The 26074-nt window shown below is 45.0% G+C and overlaps 1 protein-coding gene across 1 annotated transcript; it reads left to right on the top strand.

Moving 5' to 3' along the window:
• ITIH6 (inter-alpha-trypsin inhibitor heavy chain family member 6) lies at positions 1 to 25281 on the top strand. Its single transcript, XM_059156796.1, is given in 25 exon segments — positions 1 to 66; positions 1042 to 1111; positions 1114 to 1202; positions 2513 to 2691; positions 7095 to 7210; positions 8040 to 8093; positions 8096 to 8282; positions 10602 to 10735; positions 10738 to 10772; positions 16301 to 16378; positions 16380 to 16421; positions 21905 to 21989; positions 21992 to 22060; positions 22918 to 22942; positions 22944 to 23289; positions 23291 to 23331; positions 23333 to 23393; positions 23396 to 23480; positions 23483 to 23922; positions 23924 to 24023; positions 24026 to 24332; positions 24334 to 24414; positions 24761 to 24974; positions 24977 to 25103; positions 25106 to 25281. Coding segments are annotated over 25 exon segments (3207 nt in total).
• The last annotated feature ends 793 nt before the right edge of the window (positions 25282 to 26074 follow it).

The raw sequence follows: 26074 nt of genomic DNA, 5'->3' as shown, positions 1-26074 counted from the left end.
ATGGGTGGAAAGGGCAGGGAGACAGGGGTTTTGGCTGATATTGACATCCCATGTGCAGACCTTCAGGTAATCTTTTTATCATCTCTACTTCTCACTGTCATCCTCCACTATACCTGCAGACACAGTCCAGAGCATCTCCGGGTTCCCCTATACTGACTAATGCCTACCAACTCAGCATCTCCCCAGACTTCCTCCACCTAAGTCTCCAGAGGGACAGGGAGCTTCCCATACTTTTCATCTCAGTCTGGTCTCATCCCACTCTAGTCCTAGCAGTTAATATTTACTGAACACTAATCTTGTTCCAAGCATTCCAAAAATACAGTGTCACTTAATCTTTATTACAACTTTACCACAATCTTATGAAGTAGGTGTTATTATTATCTTCATGTTATAGGAAGAAATGGAGGCTATAGAGTGGTTAATTAACTTAATACTATTAAATACTAACTATTAATATTATTATCTCAATGTTACATCTTCAGTAAGTGACAGAACTGAGCTTTAAATCCAGATGATCTGAATCCACTAGTTCTATTTTAAACTACTGTGTTATATTTTCACTCTCTCCCTAGCCCGTCTTGGCCTCTGACTATTCTGTATATTGTAAGTCTCATGTCTGTGGAAGTTCTAATTAGTTATGGGACCCTAAGTAAGCCTTTCTTGTCTCAAAGTTAAAGTTAGTGCCAGAAGGGACCAGGATTGGGGCCTTGCACCACCAACCCCTCTCTCATAACTGCAACATTTTTAAGATGATCCATCCTAAGTGACCTTTCTCTGGCCCGAGTTTCTGGTCTCCTCTAGATGTTTATAGGAAAGAAAAACTCCACCTTGAGCCAACATAGCAAACAGACAGATCCACAACTCTAGTATGTTTAGCTTTTATTCATCTACAGCTGGATGAGGGGGAAAAACGGAGGCATGGAACTGGCCCCTCTCCAGGCAAGATGACAACCCCAGCTCTTGGACAATTCTGGATTGTATGGGACTCAATGCCACATTCAGAGTCTTCCCCACCCTTCAGGATAGTTCCTCTCTTTCAAGAGAAGGGATACCCTGAAGAAAGCAAGAATTTGGGGATTGACCCAAGCCAGAGGTGAGATATCTGGGTGGAGATGCTCATCTGTGTCAGCTTTTTGCTGACCATCCTCCTTGAAATGACATACCGGGGACCTCCATGCCCACCTCATCAAGCCCAAAGGTTAGTTCTGGGAAAAGGAAACAAAGTCTGGGATTTTTGAGAAAATTAGCTCTTTGAAGGGGAATAGGGAAAAGTTACTGGATCTGTTTTCTCAGTCCTACAACTCAGAAGCTAGGGGCAGAGAAAAGAGATATTATTGCTAAGCACATGTCAGGTGCTGCACCAGAGATTTTAGAGTTACTCTTTCACTTAGTCCTCACAGTGTCCCCGTGACCTAAGCTCTATTATTGTCCCCATCAAATAGAGGAGGAAATAGAGGCTCAGAGGTTAAGACCTAGTTAGGAAGTGGCGGAACTAAAATTTGAACCTAGGTCCATCTGATCCCAAATGCCTTCATTTCCCACTGCCCAACACTGAGAATGAACTAGGTGTATGTTATATGTGGATAAATGGAAGGATCATGGCTTCAGAAAAGGTGAGGAAGAAGATCAGTATTTTAATTGTAAGTGACCTCAATCTCTGGGCCCAGTTAACACATTGGTAAAATGTGGACTAGAGTAGTATCTAGCTCAGAGAGTCAATTCGAGAGTTAAATAAGATCATGGGTGCCAGATGCTTATCATGCTTTCGGTGCATGATGGCATTTATCGGATGTAATTTTTTATACCTGAGATCTTGAAGAGGAAGAAAATAAATATGTTTGTCACAGTGCCTTGCATATAGTAGGGCTCAATGAATGACAGCCACTCTATTATACTCTAAAGCTTTGCCACTCAAAGTAAAATCCATGTACTAGCAGCATCAGCATCACCTGGGAGCTTTTCAGAAAAGGCACAATCACAGGCCCCAGCCCAGACTTGCTGAATCAAAATCTGCATTTTTTTTTAAGATTTTATTTATTTATTTGACAGAGAGAGACCACAAGTAGGCAGAGAGGCAGGCAGAGAGAGAGAGGAGGAAGCAGGCTCCCTGCTGAGCGGAGAGCCCGATGCGGGACTCGATCCCAGGACCCTGAGATCATGACCTGAGCCGAAGGCAGCGGCTTAACCCACTGAGCCACCCAGGCGCCCCAAAATCTGCATTTTAACAAGATCTCCAGGAGATTCATGTGCACATTGAAGTTGCTGAAACACTTGTACAGATGTCCCTTAATTTGTGATCTCCTGAAAATCTGGTTCTGAGACTTGATAAAATTCACAGAATATTAAGCAGATTTATGAAATGGATGACAGAGGCAGTTTCCCCTCTCTGGTCTTCAGCTTCTCCACCTGTTCCCTGTGGTTCAGGAGTTCTGGGTTCCCAAGTACATGTTCCTAAGCACATGTAGGCTCATGGGAGAGTCTACTTAACCCATCTTCCTGTCTTCTCTCTCAGCTGTTGATGACAAGTTAGTGTGTACACTCTACTGTGGTTTCCCACTGTACTCACACCTTGGTCACCTCTGTCCTGTTCAATCTACATGCTGAGGCCCATAAAACCACCTTTGACCTGCAGCTGCCTCACCTTCCCTTTATCTCCAATTTCACTTATGTATGCCTGCTTCCAAACTTATTGTTTTATTCATTCGTGTGGACATTTGTTCATTCTTTTGTCCATTTTTTTTCAGTAGAGCATAGTGATAAAGAGCATGCATTATGAAATCAGATTTCTTGAGTTTGAATCTTGGCTTTGCCAATTTTGGTACTCAGGACAAGTCACTTCACTTCTCAGGGTCTCATTTTACACATCTGTAGAATGGAGATAAAATTAGGACCCACCTGCAAGAATTAAATGAGTTTACATATGTGAAAATGTCTGCTAAAACCAGTGCCAGGGACATAAGTCCCTGATAATATTAGCTTGATTATTTTTTTAACAAACATTTTCTGATACGATACCGACTGTGTGACTTGCACTGGGCTGGGTACTATGGAAAGAGGAAGATAAATCATACACTGTCCCAGATCCCAAAGAGTTCACAGTCTAATGGGGGACAGGAAAAAGGAAGCAGGTAGTTTTAATAATGTACTGGGAGAAAAGAGAAGTGTGAATGCAGGATTATGGGAATGGTGAGGCCTACCAGGAGACAGTTAATTCCCCCATCCCCAGGCAGTCAGAGAAAGCCTTACAGAGATGACATAAATTGAGGCTTGAAATATGAGATATTCACCAGGTGAGTAAGGAGAAGGCAGGGCTGGGGAATTTCAATGTGCATGTGCCCATCACTTTAGAAATAACTGCAGTCCAGGGCACTTAAGTGGCACAGTTCGTTAAGCATCCTACTCTTGATTTCAGCTCATGATCTTATGCTCCTGAGATCAAGCTTCCCATCCCCCATCAGTGGGGAGTATGCTTGGATGCTCTCTCTCCCTCTCCCTCTGCTCTTCCAACTCATACTCTCTCTCTCTCTCTCAGATAAATAAATCCTTAAAAAACAAAGAAATAACTATGGCCCATAATGAGGAGACATGGCAAGGTTTTAAGTAAGATGTGACAATAATGAAATGGGGTGGGCTGGAGGGGCCAACTGGGAAACAGAGAGCTCAGTAAGAAACCTGAAGGATGCTGGAGCTGGAGCAGTGCAGTGTTGGTGGGATTAGAGACCATAAACAGGAAGAAACAATCTGATGTATGTGTAAAGTAAGTAATACAGAGGTGCCAACCTGATTTCAGCTTGTCTGACCTGGTAGAAGACAGTGCCTTCTTTGAGATGATAAAAATGGGAGAAGGATCAGGTCAAGGGGAGCTTACTGGGGACTCATTAGCCCATATAACACCTTAGGGTGAACTAGAAAAGTTCCCCCCACCTCTTGGGGAAAGGACTCAGATTTAGCAGTTGAGTAAGGCCAGCACAGGCAGTTTCAGTCTTTGTTCTGACCTCCTTCACCAGAGGGGGTCCCTGTACTGCAAACTACCTGCAAGCCTCAGCAATAGCCCTGGGCTTTGTCATCTGGAACCTTCTGGTTTTGATGAGCAGGTGGCAGTCCCTAGGTTAAGGAAAGTTTGGAGGATGTAAGATGTGTGCCCCTGGCAAGGGAGTTCACAGGGGAGGTGCTGAGGGGATTAAAGTGGACTTTCTAGAACCATGATTTTCCATATAGGTAAGATTTGAAGGTACCATAATCATTGCAGGGAAAGGAGAGAGGAACAAAGGCAAAACAGCTGGTATGAATTTGTATTATGAAGGCTAACCAGAGAGGTTGCTGGTCAAATGATGCAAGGGCTAAGTATTGGGGCAGAATTTGGATTTTTACTCCAATAGGAAAAAAAATTAAAAACACCAAACTTTTTTTTTTTTAATTAGGCAAAGTAGGCTGGAGGAAATGTTCTTGGGCAGACTCTATGGAAAGTATGCTTGTTGGAGGCAGCGCATACACAAGAAGCCCCAGTGTGCTGCTGCCTGACCAGCTCCACCCTATACCTCCATACCTCCCAGAAGACCTTGGGGGCATTGCCAGTCCAGCCCACCCCTAACACAAGTGCAGCAATAGTCTGTTTCAACTCCCTAGAAACACTTCCCTCCTGAGTGGTCTCTTCTGCAAGCTGCATATCTTCCTCAAGTGTTCCTGTCAGACACTGCTTTGCTCAAATAACTTCACCCATGCTTCACCCCATATCTGTGCCTCAGTTTCTCCATATGTAAATGGAGATTGTTTTTTCTTCCTTTTACAGAGTTGCATGAATATTCTCTAGGACACTGAACTCCTTAAAGGACAGCTCTGACCCATCCCTTCCCTTTTCAAGATTTATCCCTAACTCCCTATTCTCCATAGCAAAAGTCTTCACTGCCATGTGAGCTCCTTGATTCTAGTATTCAAATCTCTTTATTTTCTAGGCCTACCCAAATACTCCAAATTTCCCTCCATATCTTCTTTACCTGCACCTCTGCTCTAACTAAATACTTGCTGTTCCTTGAAATACATTCTGTGTTTTTATGTTGTCTATTCAGAATGGTCATTATACATATAATTGTTGAGTACCTGTTGTGTGCCAGGCCATATTCCATGCACTGTGTATATAGCAGAAAATGAGACAGACAAAATCCCTGCATTAAAGGAGCTCATAGTCCACTGGAGAAGACAGACAAGGAAAAATTAAACATAGATGTATATGTCAGTTTATGGATAAGAAGTGTTACAAAGAAATAGAAAGTAGAACAAGGGAGATACAGAGTGAATAGGAAGGTGCTATTTTAGAGTAATCAAGGGTGTCCCTCTGATGAAATGACATTTGAACAAAGACCTGAAAGAAGACAGTGTGTAAGACTTGCAAAGATCAAGAGGAAGAGTGTTCCAAACTAAGGGAAAAGTCATTGCAGATACTCTGAGACAGGAGTATGCTGAACAAATTCAAGAAACAGCAATGAGGGAAGTGTGGATGGAGCAGAATAAGTGAGGGAAAAAGTAGGAGATTATGGGGTTAAAGAGGTGACTGAGCCAGACTGTGAAGGGTCATGGGGCCCTTGGTGAGAACTTTGGCTTTTACTCTAAGTATAGATAGTCACAGAGAGTTTTGAGTTAAAAAGGGACATGGCGTCACTTAGGATTAAATGACCTCTCTCACTGTTGTGAAGAGAACAGATACTAAAGAGGCAGAGCTTTACAGAGGGAAGCCAATTAATAAGTCATTTGTCCAAGCAAGAGATGTTGGTAGTTTGAACTTGGGTAGTAATTGTAGGAATGGTAAGAATTAGATTGTGGATGTATCTAAAGATAGTGCCAAAATTCCCTGATGGATTAGATGTGGAATGTGAGAGGAAGAGGGGGGGGTCAGTCATGACTCTAAAAATTTTCATCCAAACAACTATTTCCTGAGATAAGGAGGACTGGGGAGGAGCAGACTGTGGAGGTGAGGGTGATACCAAGAACTAAGTTTGGGTTATGTTAGGCTTTAGGTATCTATTCGACATTCTAGTGGAAATGTCAAGTAAGCAATTAGATATGTACCTCTGGATTACATGGGACAGGTAAACAAGAGAGATACAGATTTGGGAGTCATCTACATATAATGATATTTAGAGCCATGGGAATAGATGACATCACCTAGAGAGGGACTGTAGAAAGAACAGAGGAGGGGAAGAGGAAGTTAAGAACAGAGTCTAGGAGCGTCCCAAAGAGTTAGATGCCAGGAAGGAAAAAAGCCAACAAAGGAAACTAAAAAGGCATGGCCAGTAAAAAACATGTATCCAAAGTCTCTCTGTTTTTCAGGCCTAGCACTAAGGCCACCTCCTCTAGAACCCTTTCCTAAAAGCTTGGGAAAAAAGTGACCCCTCTCTTCTTTGAAATTTATACTCTATTAGCTTCTTAGAGCAACGGAAAAAATTGAGGGAGGTGTGGTGGTAAGCAGTCTTACTTGTATTCTATTAGTTCTCTGAGGTCAAGACCCCCTCCCTATTCAGGCCAGATGCCTTAGCAGGGATTTGCATTTTGCTTTCACAATTTTTATCACATGTACCACCCACCATATTAATCACTTAATGTAGTTTTTAAAAAATAGATATACTTTTTGAGATTAACTAAATTAGTCTTATCTTAAGCAGCAATATTTGTGAGTTCATGGGTTCAATGTGCTAGTTATATTTTAATACATATTACAGTAGACACATAACAGTTACAATAAAAATATTCAGTTGTGTTCCATAACTTCATGTGCCAAACCATGGAATTCATTCAACACTTTGAGAAATGAAAAAGTCCCAGCACCAGGTCTACCATATTCCAACTGTGTGGTCTCCATTTCCCCACCTGACAAATGGAGATAATGATAACTGCTTCACTTGATTTTATCTACCTGGACTCCCCTCTCTTCTGTTGTTCCTTTTCTCACCCTAGTTTTATGGTACGATTTTGCTCTTTCTCTCTCCCCATCCTCCACCCTTCTCTTCCTCCTTCTTTTTTTGTTTGTATCTTCTCTCTGTTTCTAACCACCTCTTTTTTTCCTTTGTCTATTTCTGTCTCTCTCATTCCTCATCTCTCAGGACCATCAACAATAAAGTCTATGTTGTGGAAGTCAAAGAGAAGCACCAGGCAAAGAAAATCTGTGAGAAAGCCCATCAGCAGGGAAATGCAGTTGCTCATGTGGGCATCAGATAAGGCTTCATCCAGTCTGAAATGTGACCAATTTCATCTTAACTGTGTGATCAGGAACTTCCACGTTTTCCCAGGGCCTCAGTTCCTACCTCCATGAAACGGAGATAATATTCTTTACTCCATAAGATTATATGAAGATGACATAAATTAATATTCAAACTTGTAAGAAAGTAGGTGTTCAAAAAATGGGAATTTACATCCCCATTTCCACTTTCCTCCTCCCAGCAGGATGTGGCTTATTTAAGAACTGGCACCTTCTAGTAAGGTTATATTCAGGTAAGATTTTTCTAAATTGAATCCTATTTCCTAAATCAGTTTCATTCTACTGGCAGAAATGTAAAGTCTTCCTTCAGTGTTTCCTCCCAGCTTCCAAAAGAGTTTCATCAAGCACATAAACTTTAGGTTTGGCTCCTACATTCTGAGGAATTAATGGCATATAAAGAAGTTTACTCTAAAGCATGGGGAGAGGATGGGTGTAAGGGGCTATTTGATGGGAAAGAAGCATTGTGTGTAAATGGAAAACATTTTTCATAAAACAAAACATTAGCCATATTTTCACCCACAGAGTTTCTTTGTGTGTAAGCTGCCTGTGAATCAATTTATCAGGCACAATATTTAGGAGTGTGAATGAGGAAGAGAGATTAACGAGCAGATGACAAACTATGGGTGAGGGGTTTAGTTGAACTAGAAGCCCAGTTTAGTTGAACTAGAAGCCCAGCCAGGTATCCTAGGGCCAGGGTGGGCATGTGCAGAACTGGGCCATCTATCCATTTTCTTCCCTTATGAGATCTCATTCCCTTTCCACCTTCCCCCCTTTCATGCTCAGGGACTAGAAGGAGAGAAGTTCGGAATCTCTACTAGCCCGGCAGCAGGTCTGGAGGTGACTTTTCCCTGGTCTATGAGGGGCTGCTATGATGGTTCCAGGGCCAGTACCTGGCAGTGGTTAGCTTGAAGCTTGGCCAGTTGGTCACAAGGCTGACTGTAGAGGTCACAGTGTCAGAAAGAATGGGAACTAGCTATGTTCACATGCTACCTCTGAAGGACAGCCACCTGTGTACCAACACCCACAGGGGAATGTCAGCAGCACTATATGTCAACCATCATAATGGCTTCCCCAAAATCAGAAACTGCACTTGGGATTCCCTTTAATACCACTTGTGGCCTGACCTCACTGCCAAGATCCCTCTGCATTCAAATAACAAGGGGTAATACTTGGACTTCAAGATATTTGTGCCATAAATTTGGTCTGACACATGCAAGCTGTGTGAAATGAGCAAGTCCAATAACTTTTCAGTTGTGATTTCTTTTATGAAAAAATAAAATTGCAGGAGGGGCTGCTGGGTGGGCTCCATTGAATCATGTGGTGATAATACTGAAGTTGCAGAAGCCAACCCAGACAAACCTGGCAGTCCTCAAAAAACCACTCATGCCTGAGAATGCAAGGGCAATGGGAAAACAGTGTGAAGTGCAGGCTGCCCTTGAGGATACCATTTCAGGCTCTCTAGGCCAGAGAACTGTCCTGGCTGCCAGCCTTGTTTTGAACATTACATCAAAAACTAATGATGTATTGTATGGTGACTAACATAACACAATAAAAAAAAAATTGGAGCACCTGGGTGGCTCAGTCTAAAACATACAAACAAACAAAAATAATGATGTACCGTATGGTGAAAAACATAAAAAATATAAAAAATTTCATCTACAGATGTTTGAAGTCCAGACTAGCTACATCAGAATCACTATGTGAGCTGTTAGAAATACAGATTCCTGGACCCCACCCTTCTGGATTTTGCTTCAGTAAGTTAGGGAGGGGCCCAGGAATCTATGTTCTTAACCCATTTGCAGGTGAAATTGGTATCCAGCCAGATTGGAAAACCACTGAGCTGGCCTACCCACCTCCTCTGGGAGATGAATGGACAGGCGCAGAGAAACCACTCATGCCATGTGACCACCCTCACCAAACTGTTTAGCTTGGAGGCCTTGCCTCATTTGAGCCTACTGACCCAGAGAGGCAGGGTGGTATACATACATAAAGACACACACAGACCTGGGTTCTGAACCCGGCTTTGACCTTTTCCTAAGGTGGGACCTCAGGCAAATGACTCCACTGCTCCGCTTCACTATTCCCACCAGTACAATGGGGAGATGCCATCCACAGCCCAGGACCATTGTGAGAATTTGAGAAAATGCCTTCCTTCAAATCACTGGTGCAGAGTCTCATGAAGATGTGATGATAACTGTAATTGTTAGCGTTATTGAGCACATACTAAGAACCAAGTATGGTTCCAAGTGCTTTACGTAAATGGTCTCATTTAATCCCCACAAACGCTGTCTATGAAATAGGAGTTATTATAATTCCCATGCTACAGATGAGGAGACTGAGGCTTAGAGAGTGTGAATAACTTGTCTAGGGGCCCACAGGGAGCATCTGAGTCCTTGCAGCCTGCACTCTTAAGCCCTAAGCTATAAATGGCAGCTCCCTCCCCCTTCTCCTTAAAGGTTAAAGCAGAGGGTAGAGCCAATCCTGTGGGGAAAAAACAGAACAAAGACCTCTGAAAGGAAGGAAGCCAAGGGAATGTATGTAAGCAGAAGTCTCAGAGAGTATGGGGGCTCAGTTTGCCCCTAAGCTTCCTGACAGCTGTAGCAGGAAGAAGGGGGGGCGGACGCAGAATTCCCAAGGTTCCATTTTCTGGAAAAAGGGAGGCACAGGGACATGTCTAAATGGACATTTGTCTTGGGCTGGAATTCCAGAAGAGCTGATCTTGTGGCCTGCTCGGCAAATATCCGGGACCAGAAAATCATCTGTGATTTCATGAGGCGCTAAAAGCCTTCTTCACACACGTGATTCTGAGAGTCAGAAGGCCGGGTGGCGGGCTGTGTGTGTCAGAAAACACAGGAAATTCTATCCCAGAGGAGAACCTTGCTAGACTGCAATTTTCCACAGCAGTAAGGGGCATGGGAGGGGACCTAGGCCCCGTTTCCGTGTTTGTCTCTCTCCACAGCACACACCACACAGCCTCTGTGGGAGGAGACCCAGGTCTCTGGTCTAGGTGGAGACATGACACGCCTCCAGAGACTGGGCCCAGGGACGAATGGCAAGTGAGCCAGGGCAAGGTTGTGGGTGAGGGTCAGACTTCTAGAGCCTGGGAGCTGTGGGGAGGGCTGGGTGGGTCAGCCTGGGCCTGCTGGAAGAGGCAGAGCAGGAGGAGCTAGCTGTGGGATTTGGAGAGGATTATAGCACTGGGGCAAGTGGAAGGGTGCTGTAAGCAGGAGGAGCAGCGGGTGGTGCAGGGTTTGCTTTTCCCCATGCTCAGATATTGCCCCTTTTGATGTCATCCCTTTCTGCCTGGTGAGCCCTCCATGTCACCCCTCTCAATCCTTCCCACCCATACAAGTGAGGCTGACTCGTCCCCATCTACCAGGATTGAGAGGGGGAGAGACCTGTGTCTGAATATCACCTTCTGCCCAGCACTGCAAGACCAGTCTGCCTTTTCCAGTTCAGGCACCATGGCCCACTTTGTGGTCCAGCACATGGAGTCATGGAGGGCATCGCTGGAGATGTGCAGGTGAGGGGGAATGGAAATGGAAATGGAATGGAAAGAGTCTGGCTCTGGAGTCAGACAGGCCTGGCCAGTAATCTGGCTTCTGCAAATTGCTCATCTGATTTTCCCTAGAGATCAGTGAGGACAAGTGAACACAGACAGAATGATGTATAGGGACACATGACTTGACACCACAGGAGACACATGCGCTTCCTCTAAGTGTTGGAGACTCAGAACTGCATAAATTGAATAAAACTCCAAATGAACCCGTTGCTTTTTTTTTTTTCTTAAGACTCCACTTATTTGAGAGAGAGCGAGAGAGCGAGAGAGTGAATGAGCGCAGGAGGAGGGGTGGGGGGCGTGCAGAGGGAGAGGCAGAAGGAGAAGTAGAGGGAGAAGCAGACTCCCCACTGAGCAGGGAGCCCAACACAGGGCTCCATCCCAGGACCCTACCATCATGACCTGAGCCGAAGGCAGATGCTTAACCCACTGAAGCACCCAGGCGCCCTGAAATGAATGCACTCTTGGTTGAAGTAAATTATAGCCCACTCTTCACCAGTCCTTTTGGAAAGTGAACCATTGGCCAGTAATGGGTCTCTCCCACTCATGGGGCTCTCACACTTTCTGCAGCTCTGATATTCTCATGTTCCCTCACACTTTCATGCCGTCTCTAAGTTTTAAAAATTCTTTTTGCCTCACCTGAGCCATCTGCCTAAACAGGGAGCCCTTAATTCTGAGCTCACACATTCATGAAGAATATGCAGAAATCTCATGCTCTGCCAGGAGGTTCCAGCATGGATCCAAGACCCTTGGCTTGACAACGATTGCATGGCTGCCCGAGATGTCTGGTCCCAGCCTTCCTTTCTTGCCATATCTCTCACCACCTGCAGCACACGAACCACCCTCCAGCTGCCCCACACACCACACCACCGCCACATGCCTTTCTTTAAAAACACCTGAATTTGCCACTCATTTGTGCCTGAGTATTTGCTCATACTCTCTGCTTGCCCTGGGAATGTCTTCTCCCTCCTTTCTCCATTGGTCCTTGTCCTTGAAGATCTTGCTCAAATGCTACCTCTCTGATGAGCCCAGCCCATTGACAATTTTCCCGTCTGCTCTAGGCTAATATAGTGCTTTGGTAACACCTCTCCCCCTGCACATATTTACTCATTCATTCATATGTGGATACATCACCACCAAGCAGAGCTACTCTAGCCCAGTCCTGTCCTCACTGATTCTGGGAGCTCAGAAATGAGGTGGACACAACCCCTAGTCTTCCTTTGGAACATCCTAGCCCCTAAGCAGCCAGATACATAGACCTGTGGCAGTCATAAACGGTTCTAAATGCTGCATATAAATCTGTAATGGGTTATGCACAGATACCACTGAGGAGGGTTCCAGGAAAGCCTTCCTAAAGGAGTTGGCCTTTAAATTAGCCTGGGAAAAATATGAAGAGACTCTACCTCTGCCAGGGTCGTTGGGGTGAAGGGAATAGCAGATGCAGAGAGATGTAGGGAACAGTGTGCGCAGAGGCACAGAGGTATGGTACAGCCTGTTGCGGAGGGGGAGTAAAATAAGTCTCCCTCTCCAAATAAGAGCTGAGGGTACCCTGCCAGTAGGTGGCAGCAGGGGCCTTAACCTGCTGTTCTATCCTGTGGGTGTGTTAATTGAGGTATTTGTCTGCATCTCATTCTTTACCTTTTTGACCATTGCCTGGAGCAGAAACATAATCAGAACAGATGGAATTAGGCACTAAATAGCAAGACAGATACTCCCATTTACTGTGTGCCCTGACTCCTGCATCCGCTACCAAGAATCCCTCCACTGACCTCCCATTCCTGCTTGAGGTTGCCCATCTTTCAAAGTCCTGCACATTCACCCCTTCATTCACTCAGTTGGGACTCCCTGGGTACCTAATCTGCTTCATGCCCACTGCTGGCTGATGCTGGGAACCCTGAAGTGAATCACACGGAGATCCTATTCACTGTCTCTGGGTGAAACACACACACACACACATACACACACACACACACACACACACACACACACGATGAAAAGTTCTCTGTCAATGACAACACAAGCTGGGACGGATGCCATCATGAGGGAAGAAGGTGGTCAGGGAGGGCTCCCTGGCAGAAGTGAAAACTGACCTGGGTGAAAGAATGCAAAAATGGATGCCAAGTTGGGAGAGGGGCTATGAAATGGGAAAGACATTCTAGCCAACCGAGGCCTGCACGATACAGGGAATGAAGGCTGGAAATATCCAGGGGTGTTTAGGGAGCCTCACGTAGGCTGGAGTTCCCTGGAGCATTCATTTGAGACACAAGAAATGGTAAGAGGTGAGACCGAAGGCTACGAGTGCTGCAGGGGTGTGACGAGGAACATGGAATAAGTCTTGAAGGTGACAAGGGAGCCATGAAAGGGAATGACATTATGGGGTTTGAGTTTAGGAAGACCTGACTGAGCAGCTGCTGCAAAGATGCATGGCCGCAAAAGAAGGAGCAGAACCAAAGAGAAAGAAGTCTTGAATTTGGGTTTTGTTAGTCTGGAATGGAGAGGAGGGGTGGGCCTGGGATATATCCTTCAGATTAAACCAGCAGGAATCGGTAGCTGGTTGGATGTGGGGAGTGAGGGGCACAGGAAGATTCAAGGGTGATGCTCAGGTTTGTATCTGGAGTGACCATGTGGATGATAGGGTCTGTAAAGGACAAAGGCACACAAAGGCAGGATGGGGGAAATATAGCAATTTATTGTTTGGGCAAAATACGTTGGAAGCATCTTCAGACGTGCAAGGGAATGGGTCTAACAGTGATCAGATATGCAGTTGTGGAAGGGGAAGAGTGGAGAACATTGGACAGGAGAAAGATGTGGTACTGGGTCATCATGGAGATTCAGGGACTGACAGTACAAGAGCTAGGGAAGCGACCCAGGGAGAATGTGTTGAGCCAGAAGAGCAGATCCACGATGGCAACTGCTAAGGTCCAGCAGCCACTGATCTCCTCAGCTCTCTGGGTGTCTAGCTCCACCAGCTGCCAGCAGTCTGCTCAGAGCTCTATATCGCCACCACTTCCCTCCATTGTGTTACACAAGCATAATCATTCTCTTTGCTTGCCATGACTGAAAAAAAAAAAAAATCAGAAAGCACTGCTTAGAGAAAATGGAACTCATGTAAGAGACTGAATCAAATGGGCCAGAGAACTGGTCGGAGAGTAAGGAGAGTTTGCCATCTGAGTTTCCCAGGACAGAAGATTCTTCTTGGGACCAAAAGTGATCGCCAGTTGTGAAATACATCAGGGGGATGCAGTCTGATAAGAATCAAAAAACACGCACGTGCACCCGAATGTTTATAGCAGCCATGTCCACAATAGCCAAACTATGGAAAGAACCTACATGTCCATCAACAGATGAATGGATAAAGAAGATGTGGTGTATATATACACAATGGGATACTATGCAGCCATCAAAGGAAATGAAATCTTGCCATTTGTGAAGACGTGGATGGAACTTGAGGGTATTATGCTTAGTGAAATAAGTCAATTGGAGAAAGACAACTATCATACGATCTCCCTGATATGAGGAAGTAGAGATGCGACGTGGGGGGTTTAGGGGGTAGGAAAAGAATAAATGAAACAAGATGGGATCGGGAGGGAGACAAACCATAAGAGACTCTTAATGTCACAAAACAAACTGAGGGTGGCGGTGGGGAGGGGGGTAGGGAGAGGGTGCTGGGATTATGGACATTGGGGAGGGTATGTGATATGGTGAATGCTGTGAAGTGTGTAAACCTGGCGATTCACAGACCTGTACCCCTGGGGCTAATAATACATTATATGTTTATAAAAAAATAAAAAGTAAATTAAAAAAAAAAAGAATCAAAATACACCTATTGAGTTTGGAAACCAACTAAGTACTGTTGCCTTTAGTGAGAGAGGAGTCAGTGTGTGGCGGGGGCTGAAGCCAGTCTGTGGTGTGGAGAGGAATAAACTGGACGTGAGCCAACCACTGCAGTTGGTGATTCCATTACCTTGGTATGCTACAGGGAGGAGAGAAGATGGTTTAAAGTTTTGATGGGATTGGGATCAGTGGGGATTGTCTTAGTGGGTGGAAAAGACACAACACTTTCCATATCCTAAAGAAGACCCAGGAGCTTGTGTGGGGCAGGTTGGAGAGAAGGGTCTGACTGGCGGAGGAGGTGATGGAGCCTGGGAGGGCATGGGGTCCAGGACAAGACTGTTTTGTCCTTAATAGAGGAAGAGGTGTATGGGTGTGTGAACCCTGTGCAAGGGTGGGGTGGGCAGTCCAAGGGACATGGCCTGGTGCCATTAGTTTTCTTCATTAGGAAGGAAAGGAAACATTTCCTCCAAGTGAGGTGGCATGGCAGCTGAGGGGAACGTGAGAGGGTGGTGACCTGGGTCATGCCTCTGGCTTATAGGATGTGAGGTGTGAGGCCACCAGGGAGCCTGGGACCATGAGGAGATAGGAATGTGATTTTCCCAGAAACTCTCACTTGCTCAGGTTATAGCAGGAATCTCAGGACAGCTGGGCTCTGCCTTGGGCCTGGGCAGTGGTATGGTGGATGACCCAGGTCTTTGAGAACTGCTGTAGAGCGTCAGGAGAAAGTGGAGACAGAGCCTCCACATGCACGTGTGAATTAACTCAAAGGCTAGAGTGGAGGGAAAGAGCAAGATGTCCTCCCTTATCCTCCTTTCCCCCTGAAAGAGAAGGAGATAATGTGTCCAGGCTTGTGATCAGAGAGCGCCTGAATGGCAGAGAGGAGAGTAAAGCTGGCTGTCCCAAGGCAGAGCTTACTTCAGGCTACTGAGCAGCGCAGACCCTCAGCAAGCCCATACTTCCCTAGGCTGAGCTGACACTGGCCCCCAGGGACATCCCGCCTCCACTTCCCTCATCTGTTCCAGCCCCCAAGCTCTGCAGAGGGGAGATGGAGTGGGGGAAGGGGGTCAGCAGCCAATCACATCCTTGGCAGCCCAAGGCATCTGCACTTGGTCTAACCAATCCCCTCTGAACAAACAGCTCACCCAGCCTCTGCTCCCTCCTTCCCTGCCTACTCTGCCCAGCAACAGCAGAAAGGAGGCTTAAGGAAGAGAGGGAGGCCTTGCAAACTCTCAGCCCCTGGCAGCAATGGAGCTGGGCCCCTGGCTCACTCTATAAAGGGAGGTTAAAACAATACTTACAGTTCCTGGAGCCCAGGCAAAATGTCCCCAGGGGCCCTCAGGACTGTGCAAGTCAGCTCTCATGAACAGGAACTCACATATTACAGAGATCCTGATCCTTGGAGCCTTGGGCCACAAGCCAGCCTCGTTCACTCCACAGTTCTGGGGCAGGCCCTGGGCTGACAGCCTGAACAGCAGAGACACAGCTCTGGTAGAGGAGGTGGACATTAAAACAAACAATCTCACAGATGCCTATTTAACTAGAAGCAGAGAGAAGGCCTAGGAAGGAAAAAGGCACAGGGTGCTATGCCGGAGAATAAGAGGGGACCTGATTTAGACTGCCTTTCCTACTTCTTGTTGGTTTCACTTCTTTTTGTCCAGATTTACGAGGGCTATTTTATTCATTATTTTGCCCCCAGAAGCCTCCCACCTATCAAGAAAAACGTGGTATTCGTTGTTAATACAAGTGGCTGGCTCAATGTTTGGCACCACGATGAAGCAGGTAACAAGGACCCGGCAGACCTGTTATAGCTCTTGTTTTAGAAGGCTCAGAAAGCAGAGAGTACAGGAACAGTGGTCCCCTGGGACCAGAGACTCTACCTCCCATGACCCTGGGATCTTAGAGGCCAAGCCCTCCCTTGGGGTCCTGGTACCTTGCACATTCAGGAGCCACATAGACCTGAAACCACAGAATACTGGGAACATTGAAACATTGGACATGGGGGGCTGTAACCATCAGGACCCTTAACCACAAAACTTCAGATCACCAAGGGGCCCAGAGCCATAGAACCTTCAAGCTGGAGAACTCTGGTGTCATAAAACCCGAGTCAACAGTATAAAAAGGAAACCATAGTCAATTTAGACTCTGAACCTTCCAGAGGCCACAGGTTTGTTTTGTCTCATTTTGTTTACTTTACCTCAAAGCCAGAAAAATACAGTGCACTGGCATTGTAGTGTTTAGAAACTACAAAGTCCCGGATCCATCTAGATTTAAAAATATTGTCGCCCTTCTACAGAGCACCCTTAAAATGGAATACTGGGGCCATAGGCCAAAGAGATTTTGAGTTTAGAGCCTGAATCCATAAAGTTCCGGAAGCAGTATTTTGAACTACAATACTCTGGGACTTGAGAATGATAAAGTCCAAGTGACCTGGAGCAGTACAGCCTTAAAGTTCTGAACCATAGAGCCCATGGGGCCCAAGTCTACTAACTTGTACGATACCAGAGTGTAACCAAACTGGGGGAAGGGAAATATTGAAAGCTGTCTTTTGTAGTCTCAAGTGTAGGGGAAAGGCTATACCCAACTCCAAACTTTTCTAGCCTACCCATCCCAACTAAGGTCAGGAAAAAGCTGAGGAGCACTTGTGGCGGTCATATTTCAGGGGCATAGTTGCCCTTAGTCTTTTAGCATGGAACTATGAAATGCTTCTCCTTCCCCCACACAATATCACCACATGCACTGCACTCCTGCATAACAACAGGAGATTATAGCTGATGGAACTGGAAGCTTAGAGTCTTTAAGAAAGACTATCCCAAGCAACCCAAGACAATAGAGGAGTCAAAAACAAGGATTCTAAAAGAAATTTTTGCCTCTGACACATGAAACTGTTAGCACCTAGCAAGCACAACCTAATTCCTGGCCGGATAAACATAGAATCTCCCACCAAAGGCCTATTTACCTAGGATCTTTTTACGTGATACATCATGTCTGCTTTCACCAAAAACTTACAAGCTATGCTAAAATGAAAACAAACCAAAACAAAACAAAACACAGTCCAAAAAGATGAATCAATCATCAGAACCAGACTGATACGGCAGAGAAATTATTAGACCTGGAATTTAAAGTGGCCATGACTAATATGCTAAGGGCTCTAATGGGAAAAGTGGATAACATGCAAGAATAGACAGGTAATGCAAGCAGAGATGGATACCCTAAGAAAAGAAAAAGTAAATGCTAGAAATATAAAACACCATAACAGGAATGAAAAATGTCTTTGGTGGGCTCATTAGGAGACTGAACATGGGCAAAGAACAAGTCAATAAGCCTGAGGATATGTTAATAGAAACTTCCCAAACTGAAAAGCAAAGAGGAGAAAGAATGTAAAACAAAATAAGAAAAAAGAGAATATCCAAGGACTGTATACAATTACAAAAGTATCACATATGTGTAATGGGAACACCAGGAGGAGAAGAAAGAAAATAACACAAGAAATATTTGAAGGATTACTGGGTACAGATTTTCCAAAATAAATGACAGCCACTAAACCACAGGTCTAGGAAGCTCAGAGAGCACCATGCAAGATTAAAAAAAAAAAAAAAAAATCTACACATAGGCATATCCTATTCCGACTACAGAAAATCAAAGAGAAATTTCTTAAAAAAAAAAAAAAAGCCCATGGAAAATATCACCTTACTTATACAGGAACAAGAATAGGAATTACATTGGACTTCTCTTGAGAAATCATGCAACAAAAAGAGAGTGAAACGAAATATTTACCGTATTGAAGAGAAGCAAAACAAAACAAGGAACCCCAAAAACTACCAGCCTAGAATTCTGTATACAGCAAAATTGTCTTTCCAGCGTGAATGAGTTAGGAAGACTTTATTAGCCAAACAAAAATTGAGGGACTTTTTGCCAGTAGACCTGCCTTGCACAGGTAAATGTTTAAAGAAATTCTTCAGAGAGAAGGGAAATGGTGTAGTTCATATACTTGGGCCTACATAAAGAAAGGAAGAGTGTTAGGAAAGGAATGAATTATGGATAAAGAAACTCTTTTCTTTTTTAATTAATAGATGTAACAAAAAGAGTTTGCTGAAAATAGTGATAGAAATAATGTGTTCAGTGAATACAGCTTATAGATAAGTGAAATTAATGACAGCAATGTTACATAAGAGCCAGGAGGGATGAATTGGAAATATTCTTCCATGAGGTACTTGAAGCTGTATAGTGTTTTCTGGAAGTGGACTTGGATTAGTTGTAAAAGCAGATTACACACTCTAGGGCAATCAATAAGAAAAAAAAAAAAACATTAAAACCATAATGGCTCTGCTAAAAGACAAGAGAAAATGGGATCATATAAAACACTCAATTAAAACCACAGAAGACAGAAAAATAGTTTAAGACCGAAAAAAGGAAGGAAGGAAGGAAGGAAGGAAGGAAGGAAGGAAGGAAAGGAGAGAGGGAGGGAGGAAGGAAAAGAAAAGAAAATCAAGGGTAGCAAATAGAAAACAGTTAAAAACATGTCAAATACTAATCTATCCATAACAGTAATCACTTTAACCATGAGTGGTCTAAATACACGTATTAAATGACAGAGACTATCAGTGTTGATTAAAACAAAACGGAACCTAACAAAAACAAACAAAAAACAAACAAACAAAAGCAGACCCAACTCTGTGTTGTCTACAAGAAACCCATTTTAAATAAAAAGACACAGATAGACTAAAAGTCATGGTATGGGAAAAAAAGATATCCCATTCTGAACACTAATCACAAAAAAGCTGAAGCAGCTATACTAATTTCAGATGAAACAGACTTTAGAGCAAGTAAGTTATCAGGGATAAGGAGATGCGTTGTTTAAAGAAACAAAGCAAATATCCCTGACAGATAACACACTGGTTGATCTCTTGGTAAATATGGCATTGTTTGCATGGAGGATCTGATTCACAAGACCTATAAAGTATTACTGTAAAGTATTTCAAAGAACCAAAAAACTTCCAGGGGCCCTACAAATTATCTTCTCCATGAAGTGGAACGAAGAAAAGGATCACCCATTTTGTGGGAGGCGCAGTTGCTGGCAATAGGGAAGACCAGATGAACAGCTTATTAGAAGGATAAACTAAGGTATCTGCCATCACTATTTCCGCAGTTTGGCCAGTTAATAAACCATGACTGCTTTCAGACTGAAAAAAAAAAAATCTTATATAACTATAATTATATAATGCCTCTCCAAGAAGACACAGCAATCCTTAATGTGTAATGCACCTAACAATAGAATGTCAAAAGACATGAGGCAAAAACTGTTAGAACTGCAAAGAGACATAGATGAAACCACTGTTATAGTTAGAGACGTCAGCTCCCTTCTATCACAAATGGAGAGATCCAGCAGGCACAAAATCAGTAAGGACAGAGTTTAACAGAACAGCACCATTAATCAGTTGAATAATTGACATCTACACAGTACTTCATCCAACAGCAACACAATACACATCCATCTCAAGCTCACATGGAATGTTTGCCAAAATAGACTACATCGTGGGCCGTAAAACACGCCCTAACAAAGTAAAAGAGTACAAATCATACAATAAATATATGCTCTCAGACCATGTGGAATAAACTAGAAATCAATAACAGACAGATAGCTGGAAAATCTCAATAGATTAAATGACATACTTCTAAAAACACGATTTGTCTCTGGTTAGTGGGAGATTCTCAGGAAGGGCCATCATGCTCTATGTTTCAGTCCTCTGAATGAAAACAAGAATGAGTGGCTAAATCCTTAAAACCATGCAACATTTAGGCCTTAGTACCTTGTAGAGAAATAACCTTTCAGTCTTGAGGAAGACTTCAGCTCCCTATTCCAGAATGTGTGACCTCTACCCTGAGCTCATCCTGTGGCAGGAAAGACTCTGATCCCCTTGAAAGCATTCAAGGCATCTTCTATCAGTTTAAGGTGTAGAGAAAGGTGGGTCACAAGTGGTATTCCCTGTGGTCTCTGAAATCTATAACAATATAAAACTTGGAAGGCATAATGTTTAACACCTCCAAAATATGGATTTGCATCCGTGGTTCATCAGTGACTAGTTGTGTGACCTTGAGCAAGTCACTCTGCCTCTCTGAGCCTCGGTGTTGTCACTGATAAAATGGGTATAATATCAGTATCTTTTCCATTGTGTTGCTATGACGATTAAATGAGCTGATGCATTTAAGTATTTGGCACAGTGCCTGAAACATAACAAGTGCCCTGTAAGAGGTACCTAATACTAGGACCTGCATTCCCTGTTCCCTGAAACTCTAATGTGCCTAGACCTATGCTAGGTATTGTTACGGATAAGGGAGCCAAAAGGGAGAAGTATTGAAAGCCCTGTTCTCAGAGGGCTCAATATCAGTGTGGAAAATGAAAACATTCTACATATGACAGCGAGCAAACCATCTGGGACAGGGACTATCTGGGTACAAGGGGCATGGGTCAGAGTAAGCAATCAAGGAAGGGCTGCCCAGAGAAGGAGCAGTGAAGATATGAATAAGTAAAGGGGAAGTGGAAAGGTCTGTTACCTAAAGGGCACAATAAGAGCAAAGTTTGGGGGGGGGGAATGGGATCTGGGTTATCTGGGGACTGAGGAGAGGATCCGCCTAGAAGAAATGGAAGGTGAGGTAAAAGAACAGATTACACAGGGCAGAACCAGAGCTTGCAAAGTCACTTAAAGGAAGTTATAAAGACCCAGAATCATAAAGGTCTTAAGCTTTAGGGTCCTGGAATCACTGAATCCTGGGTCATGGGGTCCGGGAACCATGGAACACATAGGGCCCTAGCACCCTGAAAGCATGGAGCTTCAACCTTCTAGACCACCACTGTCTAATAGAACTCTCTTGATGATGGAAAAGTTCTGAAGTTCTGAGGTGTCCCATACAGGAGTAGCCACTGCTCTGCAATAACCCTTGTGTGGTTATTGGGCACTTGAAATGTAGCTACTGCAAGTAAAGGAACAGTTTATTCATAATTTTTCTTCTAATTCTAACTAGCTTACATTTAAGTAGCTACATGTGGCTAGCAGTTTCCATTGGACAGTGCAGTTCTAGGCTTAGATCCATAGGGCCTGTAGCATTTTGACCCCGAGAATTCTAGACTTACGGAGTGCCGGAGTCAGAGAGTCTTAAAACCATACCACACTTAGGCCTCAGTACCTTGTATAGAAGTAACTTTTTAGTCTTGAGCAAGACCTCCAGCCTTGGTCCATCTCCTTCATTTCACCCATATCCCACAGACTGAAAAGGCCACGAACGTGATCCTGGGTGGCGCGCGGGTCAACGACCACTTCTAAACCATCACCTTTTCTGACTTGGTTAGCATCTAGCTAGCATCCAGAATATCCACAGCACCAAGGACTACCTGGGTCACATGGAAGCTGGTGGTCGTAAGTGTAGACCTACCCACTGAAATGGATGGGCTGTGGTAATGTGGGGAATTCCTTTTTATCTATCTATCTATTTATTTATTTATTTTTCTATTTTAGGTAGGCCCCATGCCCAACATGGGCCCCGAACTCATGACCCTGAGATTAAGAGTCACGTGCTCTACTGCCTGAACCAGCCAGGTGCCCCAGATATGGGGAATTTTTGAAATGCTCCCTTTGTTCCCCCATCTACCTCACCTCTCACAATACCTGAAACATCACTATTATATTTTATACAAATATGTCCCTTCATCCTTCTGCCTCCCCTTTCCTAGTTGAAAGAACTTAGCACTATGTATTTTAGGGCACATTCCTCTTCGGCCCTGCGTTTCTTTAAAGCACATACTCAGAAAAATTTGCCAAAACTTTTAAAAATCAATAATCTATGTAGGTATTTCCAAGCACTTGGTCAAGCTGTTGCCCTGATTCTGGCTTTTGATCAATCGTCTCTCAGAGAAGTACTGAAGTCTCCCCGACCCGCCACCTCTGGTAAACTCAGCCCTTCCTTCCCCTATAGCATGGAGGTGGGGTCGCTATCATTGGGGAGATGCCTGTCTGACTAGAGAATTAGATATCCCCCCAGGAAACAGGCAAATCATAGTCTGAGACAGGGAGTGATAAAAGCCAAGGACATGTGGGCCCCACTGTCAGATCTCAGGGAACCCGTGTGGGGGGCAGGAGTGTTGGGAAGGATAAGCAGCAGAAACAGCCTGAGCAAAGATGAGAAATGACTGAGCCTGAGAGGTTGGTGAGGTGTCTAAGGTGTCTGCAATGGGGATAGAAATAACTAGAAAAGATGGTCTCACGGTCTGCTTCCCAATTAGGGACCAACATCAGTGCAGCTCTGCTACAGCATAGCATTGCTAAACCACAGCAATCAGAAGACTGGTCAGGGCTGCAGTGTGAGGAGGATCCATCTCATCATCTTCCTGACAGATGCGGAGCCCATAGCCAGTGTGATGACCCCTAGGGTGATCCTCTCCAACATCTGTCAGGCACTGGGCAACAGGGTGTCCCTTTTTAGTTTGGCCTTCAGGGATGAGGCTGACTTCCCATTGCTGTGTCACCTGCCCCTGGAGAACCAGGGAGAAGCCTGGTGCACGTATGAGGGCACTGATGCAGCCCTACAGCTGAAGGGCCTCTATGAGGAGATCTCCATTCCTCCGCTGGCAGACGTGCATTCTTGAAGGGAGAGCCTCCCCTCCTCTGGGAGGCTTGGTTGGGGCCTCCCCTTGGACCTTTTCCCCATTATTTTCGTGGCTCAGAACTGGTGGTGGCAGGACAGGCACAGGCAGGCAGGTAGGAAAGCAGGAACTTGGCATCCACCTGGCAGCCTGTGGCCCCAAGAGTCAGCTTCTTGTAGCCTGCCACAGTGAGGCAGCCACCAGCAGAGCCAGAAGAACTCTGGTGTCCCAGGGGAGTGGGCCTACAACGTAGCCCACTTCACCTGCTGCCTCTGGGCCTACACCACCAGTGGAGAGTTGCTGAGGGATGCTTCCAAGTCTGCTCGCCGCCTGCTGGCCACCGAAGTCCTCAAGCTGTCCCTTGAAAACAATGTTGTCACACCTCTGACTTCACTGGTCATGGTGCAGCCCAAGGAGGCAAGTGGGAAGGTCAGATCACAGATTTCCACTGCAGCTGTACTAGGCACCATTATGCCTTCATCCGCCAGCAGACGTGGCCTCGGGACAGGCACAGCCCCGTCAGCCTTGTTACCCAAGGTCTCTCCCAAATTAGGGCTTGTGAAACCAAGGTCCTACTTATCCCCAATGGCTCCTGCTTCTACAGAAATTATGTCCAGTTCCAAGGAGTTGGAGCCACTGGGTCAGGTCACTAAGTACCCTATCCACCCCAGCACACCCCAAATCCCCAAATCCTACACAACAGGATTCCGGCACTTTGGTTCAGCCAACTCTCAGAACAAAAACTGCTACCTTTGGCCCTCAAACTCTGGTGCCCTATTGCTTCTGAAGCCCAGCGTGCCATCACACCAGAATCCTGGTACCCTATTACCCATGACTGCCAAGACACAAGTCCCACTTCTGAATCCTAGCACCCCATCCCAGCCCAAAGCTGGCATTGTGAAACATGATATTCCACTGTCCTCCAAACCTGGTGTTCCATCACAACCCAAACTGGATGCTCTATCACATTCCCAACTTGGGATACTCACATCACAGTCACCCAAAAGCTTGCCACAGGCCAATCCTGGAGTCTCCATGCTTCAGGTCTTCAAACACTTATCACAAAACTAGACCAAAGGTTCCTGCTCACAAGACCCCAAACAATCTGTCACACCCTAAACCCAGCATCCTCTTAACCTAACATCCCTAAAATCCTAACACCTCTTTTTTTTTTTTAAGATCCCATTTATTTATTTGAACAGACAGAAATCACAAGTATATATGTTTATAAAAAATAAAAAATTAAAAAAAAAAAAAAAAAAAAAAAAAAAAAAAGAAATCACAAGTAGGCAGAGAAGCAGGCAGAGAGAGATGGAGGAAGCAGGCTCCCCGCTGAACAGAGAGCCCGATGCCGGGCTCGATCCCAGGATCCTGAGATCATGACCTGAGCCGAAGGCAGAGGCTTTAACCCACTGAGCCAGCCAGGCACCCCAGTCCCAACACCTCTTAACTCTAATACCCCAGCTCCCCAAAATTACCCAAGCTTATCATTTTCCAAACCTAGGACCCCAATCCCCAATAAACCCAAAACCCCGTTATCCCCCAGACCTGTCAGACCAATGCCCCTACCTCCTCAGGATCCAAACACATTCACAAGCACAACCTCAAGTCCTGCAAGTCCCAGCAAGACCATGACCACCTCTGTCTTTGGAGCACCCTTCCCAATTCCCTTTGACTCCACCTTGCCCTTTCTGCTGCCCTGAGAAAGCTCTGGCTTCAGCAGGATCTGCTGCTGGGGCCCCCAAACACCAGGCAAATTCTGGGACTACTTGTGTCAGAAGTCCCAACAATGGGCCTCTCCAGCAGCTCCAGGCCTATGCCAGAAGGCAGCCCCCAAATGTGCCAGTCTTGCTGCCTTCTAGCATCCTCCCTGAGGTGGCCAGCCTGCTCCATTTCCCTGAGGAGCTAGAGCTGCTGTCTAAGTCAATGGTGGAGTCCATGATCATGGAGTCCTTGAACACACCAGCTTTCTATACCTTCCTCACTCCTGATGAAGATGGTTAGTGCCACGGGCAAGAGGTCAAGCCATGAGGAGGAGGTAAGAATGGAGAGCTCCGGGAACTAGGAATGTACAAAGCTTCTGCAGATTCTAGTGATGACAGTTGCCTGTTTGCTTGCTTTGAGACTTTGAATCAGATACTTAACCTCTCTGGGCCTTAGAACCTAAGCACAGAATTAGAGGCCCTGAGAGAGGAGGGATATTAAGACTGGGAAAGCGAAACAGAAAGAAACTGATCAAGTTGTGGTTTTGACATTTGCTCTGTTGGACAACAGAATTGCTCATGTTTCCAGGACAGGGTAGGGATACAGGGTTCTAACTGGAGGCATCACTGGGTAAGGCAGGTCTGATTAGTTCTTTTGTGCTCTATATATAGCCCTGCTTAAGGAGAGGGGTACACAAATTGGAAAAGATAACAATTATCCTTAAATTTCCTAAAGACTGTGAAGTAACAAAGGTTAACATTTTTTAGTCCCTCGTATGTGCAGGTACTTGTCTATATATTGCTTTTTTAGTGCCTCATTTAATACACATACACACACTCACACACACACAACCTGTGGATACCTGCATTTTACTCATGGGGAAACTGAAGTGCAGGGAACTGAAGTAACTTATTCCATGTCACACAACTAGGCCTGCATCATTGGATGGCATCATTTGGGCCTGCATCATTTGGTTGCAGACTGAATGTGCTCCACCACTCCATTGTTCTCTCTTCCTAAGAAGAGCAACATTTCTTGGGAGACATTATAGGGCAGGATTAGAACTAGTTGGTGGTGGCAGTAAGTCACCGAG

The sequence above is a fragment of the Mustela lutreola genome, chromosome X (genome assembly GCF_030435805.1).
Source record: "Mustela lutreola isolate mMusLut2 chromosome X, mMusLut2.pri, whole genome shotgun sequence".
Classification (NCBI taxonomy): Eukaryota; Metazoa; Chordata; class Mammalia; order Carnivora; family Mustelidae; genus Mustela; species Mustela lutreola.
This window is presented reverse-complemented; position numbering and strand designations above follow the sequence as displayed.